General features: G+C 37.5%; 1 protein-coding gene across 1 annotated transcript; it reads right to left on the minus strand.

Annotated features, from left to right (window-relative positions):
• Positions 1 to 291: 291 nt before the first annotated feature.
• On the minus strand, positions 292 to 2,909 carry LOC116191556 ((+)-neomenthol dehydrogenase-like). The gene is made up of 5 exons (XM_031520268.1): positions 2,734 to 2,909; positions 2,250 to 2,505; positions 1,916 to 1,993; positions 1,551 to 1,727; positions 292 to 835 (listed from the first exon to the last, which is right to left on the minus strand). Exons 1-5 carry the CDS (start codon positions 2,766 to 2,768, stop codon positions 458 to 460), a joined length of 924 nt encoding a protein of 307 aa, XP_031376128.1. The 5' UTR covers positions 2,769 to 2,909; the 3' UTR covers positions 292 to 457.
• Between the last annotated feature and the right edge of the window lie 1,996 nt (positions 2,910 to 4,905).

The following is a 4,905-nucleotide window of genomic DNA, read 5'->3' on the forward strand; positions in this document are numbered from 1 at the left end:
ACAACCTTGGATGTCAGGAAAAGCTAAAAGCAGCAGGCGAGAGGAGAGCCCGTCCCTTAAGATTTCCATGGCAGGGTGTTAAGCTACCCAAACCTCGTTCTTTTCACATCCCCGAACCATGACTAGAGCACATGCAGATAACACATCCATGACTTTTCATATCCCCGTTCTTTTCATTCAGTCTCTCCTCTCCTAGGCCAGTATACATTCATCATCGATTTAACATCTTGTTTTAACTTCATGGTTTTAGGGAGATATCATCGATTATCGAAAATCATGTGAAGCTGATGATACTGAGAAGCCTGACAAAGATCTTACTGAATGTTTGTGAAAGTGCACAGAACAAATTGCATGTATATTACATCAATATCAACGGATTGTTGTCATAATCCATTCCTCTTTTGGCACATGATATTTGGTCTTATTGCCAGATATTCAATCAGACAAGCTTTGTCTCTCAGAAAGAACAGACTTCTTTCCTGAAGAAGCAGAGGCCAGAGGGCCCCGTTTCTGGGAGAAGAGCCAGGTGAACAGGGCCCTCTGCTCCTTCAGGAGCGCTTAGAAGTCCATTGTTGCCAGTTATATCGGTCTTGACAAAGCCTGGGCAAACACTGTTCACAAGGAAAGTTGGGAACTCTTTTGCTAGGAGCCTCGTGTAAGCATTCATAGCTGCTTTGGACAGCTTGTATGCGGAAATAGTCTCGGGCCAGCCTTTGGCTGCTAATTGACCCCGCTGGAAATCTTCCAAGAATTTCTTCAGGATCTCCTCTATCTGATTTCCTGTGAGGTTCTCGATGTCTTCCAGGGCATCCTTGATTGATTCTCCGGGAATATTCTGAAAATTGACAAGGTTAATAGCAGAAGTTTTAGGAAAAAGTCGGGGGAAATGTAGTGATACACAACTCGGATTGAGGAATAGTGTTCCAGGTTCACGTTTCCATGTTGTAAAACCTGCTTGAAATCCGTTTTTTTTTTTTTTTCATTTTTCTCAATGAAGCAGAAGTAAGTTCCTATAACGTTATTGGATTACATTGTCTAATTATCTTTCCAGTTTCCAGATGTTAATTTTTTTGAGGATGCAACATCAGAGAAAACTACGGAAACTTCTTAAAGATGAGAGATTTTTTTTTCTGGTGTATACCCTGGTATTCGAAAGCCTATCGGGTCCCAAGTAATCCAGTTCGAGCCGGGTCAGCCCACTAAGGGTAAACCTCCCTCAATATGGATTTTTCCCGTTCATAAGACTCGGACACAAGACCCTACTTAAGGGGAACAAGCGCCAAACCGCTTGAACCAACTCATGTTGGTAAAAATGAGAGATTTTGAGTAGCCATTTCATGACGTGTTTCTGATTAAGAAAGGTTTAGGAAAATGCCAGTCTAGTAACAGTTCATCAAGTTCTCTCGATTTCCAGATACGAGGAAAAGCAGTTCAATGTCCAAAATCCAAAAGATAAGTCGAATCATGAGTACACAAAATAGGAAAGCCAAAGTTCAAGCATGTTTTACTTCTGAATATAACTGGAAAGTCCAGAATATTACTACACTTACCTGCAAAAGTCCCAAGTCTGAAGAGACATTGACGATCCTTGCAGAACTCGACTGTTGAAGCAGGGGAAGGAGAGCTTCGGTCACTCTTTTTGAGCCAAAGTAGTTTGTTTCGAGGCATTCTATGGCCAATTTGTAATTTTGGGTTGCCATCGTTTTCCACTCCGCTTCATCAGTTGGCTATAGCAAAAGGACAAACAGATTTCCGGCTCTATCAAGAATAGGACTTTGAGGTATCATCCGATTCTCAAGCCATAAGTGGCTCGGTATCATACAAACTCGATTTTTCTCTTCTTTTCATTGGCAAGTTCTTTTCATTGGCCATTCTTGCCAAGTAAAAAGCCATCCCAGATAGGATGAAGACTTACCCAATCTCCATCACGCTCAACAGCACTTGTAAGGGCTTGAAAATCTATAATGGTTCCACTAATCCCAGCATTGTTCACCTGCGATAGTTTTCCATCTTCTATTAGTCACATAAGAGAGGCATCAAAAAAGGAGTTCAGATAAGGGATCGCTCCACATTTGGAGGAAAGCATGGAACGACGCCGGAGTTTAATCACTTGTTTATGCTTGTTATTTGGGGTCAGCAGGTGGTGATACAGAGAAGTTACGATTTCCTGTTGACAAGATGGACCTTGAAAAACACAAGAAAGGATATGAAGTAGGTAATCAATGGGAAATTGGAACCCTCTTATGTACCAGAATGTCCAGCTTCCCAAACCGGGTACTGACAAACTTAACCAGTGAATCTATGCTTGCAGAGTCGGTAACATCAAGCTGATGAAAAACTACTTCACCGGAGGGAGCGGCAGAGCCTTCTTCTTTTAGTTTGCAAACAGCCTCGAGACCCCTCTTCTCGTCTCTTGAAGTTAAGACCACCGTCACCCCTTTTGAGGCCAACTGCCTGCAAATCTCTAACCCAATTCCTTTGTTTGCTCCCGTTACCACAGCATGCCTTTGAGAAGAGCAAGAAATCTCTCTTAGATATATATGTCAAATACTGATGAAAGAGTCTACCTGCCAACAGTTTCTAGCATGACACCATGGATGGTCGCATCTCTATAACTTCCACGTTGGTTCTTTATCTATGTTGTTAAATTAGGATCACCAATTATGAGGTTTCAAGACAACCCAGAACGCATTGCCAATTATTGCTAAGGGAAAAGCTTGAAGATGAAGATACCTCCTCGTATCGAGAAAGGTGGATGCTTCTGCCATGGAAAAGGGGTTCCAGATGACAGGAGTACTGAACTGTGTGTGTATGCCTTTGAATTCTTTTTTTCTGTCCAAATATAGTGGAAGTTTGACGAGAACAAGTTGTACATAAATGTGAAGAGAAGTTTATGGGTTTATGCTTGATCTATATAGTCATTCGGATACGCTTTGCTTTTCTTTTTGGTTTTCATTAGTCAAATCTGTAACGGTGATTAAATATTTTATTATGATACTTATTCATGAAATACAATCAAGCCAGTTGACTTTCTTGCTTATTAAATGTCTCGATAATCTTTATCATCGCCATCACCGTCCCCACAAAAGGAGAAGATAAGGCAGAATTATTATCGCTCTTGGCGGTATATGGATTCACATGTATCACGACCATGATTCCATTTCAATTTTATAATTTTTTATAAAATTGTATACTATATATAAAGTTAGGACCATTTCCAAAATGTTTTTCAACTTTCTTTACTTTTTTTACCCTTATGATATAACAATATTATTATTTTGCCCTTTACTCAAACAATATGAGTACCTATTAAACATCACATCTTTTCGGTATCATGGTACATTCCTCACCCGTTTTCAATAAAAAAAAAACCATTGTATACCTACTCTTTGCCATAACCCTTTCCATTTCAAGACGTCATTACATACTCTTTCACTATCAAAACTACCTACCACATTCTTTGTGATAATTATTTCACTCATTCGAACGCGTCAAATATGAAGTAATTTCTCTATTCAGCGCTCAAGGTTCCTCTCTCTCTCCAAATAGCATCTTTTCTATTTTCTCTTTCTTTCCAATAACTACTCCCTTTAAATAGTCTTATTTTTTTTCTTCTACTAATCTCAGACAAAACTTTTTCTTGTATTCGCTTTCTTCTGCTATGTTCCTTTTATATTTTCAGTCAATGATTTTCTTCAAGTGGGGATTTTTTTTTTATGCTTTACTCTAACCTTTTGCTTTGTTGTCCGTTTTTCTAATATTATCTGAATTCAATGCTTGAGCAACTTAAGCTTTCATCGCACCATCATCCCATCCCAAATCTCGCGCATCTTTCACTCTTTCTCATGGCCAGTACTATGAATTTTCTCTAATTTATACCTTGTATAAGTATTGCAAATAAAACTATAGCAGATATATATCGACAGAAATTTTCTTTCGAAGTATCAACGGTCATTTATTGGTAATTTATATGGAACATCTTGATAAATTTTTCAATGAAATTTCACTAGCATTTAGGTATAAGTATTGCAGATAAAACTATAGCAGATATATATCAAAAGAAATTTTCTTTCGAAGTATCGACGGTCATTTATTGGTAATTTATATGGAACATCTTGACAAATTTTTCAATGAAATTTCACTAGCATTTAGGTATGCTTTAAGAAAAATATCAATGGGTTTTCTAAATTTATATTGAAATATTGAAAATTATTTTAAAGATGGACATTTTTTGATGAATCACTGATGGATGTTCCTGTTAGTGATATGCCCTAGAGCTTGATTTATGTATTTGGATAATTCCTTTTATGGCAATAATATTTATTCTATTATTCGTAAATTGTCTATGTTTATTGGAATAAAGTCCTTAAGATATTTTGAATGCTTCATTCTTAAGAGTTAAGAATATGAGTGACGAAGTAATTCGGTAAGAATATCTTTAAACTGTTCACGATCGTAGGAGACTTAACTGGACATTATTTCTCCATATAGATCGTTACCTCTGTCTGTTTCCATGATTAGTATACAGATACTAATGAAGATGGAGTAGTGAGTTTCATGCTATTTGATAACTGTTATCATGACAGATATGTGGATACTTATATGATAAGTAGTCGAACGTGACGTGCAGATAACATTCATACGGTAATTTACTAATGTCAATGAATGTTATCTGGATCGTATTAGTGCATATAATCCTTAGACCTGAGATGGAACGCTATCTCAAGTATAGGTAATTAGGATTTGCTACTGCTAATGTATTTGTGCTTAGCGTGAGTATTCAGCAGATAGTGGTCATAGTTAGTTATACTTGGAGTTAGGTGTCTGATCAAGACGGAATTCACTAACCTGAGTAAACAGGGAAAATGTCCTATGGATATGAGTTTTATTCTGGATCAAGAAATC

Source organism: Punica granatum, chromosome 1 (genome assembly GCF_007655135.1).
Source record: "Punica granatum isolate Tunisia-2019 chromosome 1, ASM765513v2, whole genome shotgun sequence".
In the NCBI taxonomy this organism is placed as follows: Eukaryota; Viridiplantae; Streptophyta; class Magnoliopsida; order Myrtales; family Lythraceae; genus Punica; species Punica granatum.

What these genes read in the sequence shown, in the direction of transcription:
- LOC116191556 (XM_031520268.1), bottom strand. Translation starts at nt 2,768, where the DNA reads ATGGCAGAAGCATCCACCTTTCTCGATACGAGGAG. An exon ending in TTGAGCGTGATGGAGATTGG is followed by an intron (nt 1,728 to 1,915) that starts GTAAGTCTTCAT and finishes CTTTTGCTATAG; the next exon opens with CCAACTGATGAAGCGGAGTG. An exon ending in CAGACTTGGGACTTTTGCAG is followed by an intron (nt 836 to 1,550) that starts GTAAGTGTAGTA and finishes GTCAATTTTCAG; the next exon opens with AATATTCCCGGAGAATCAAT.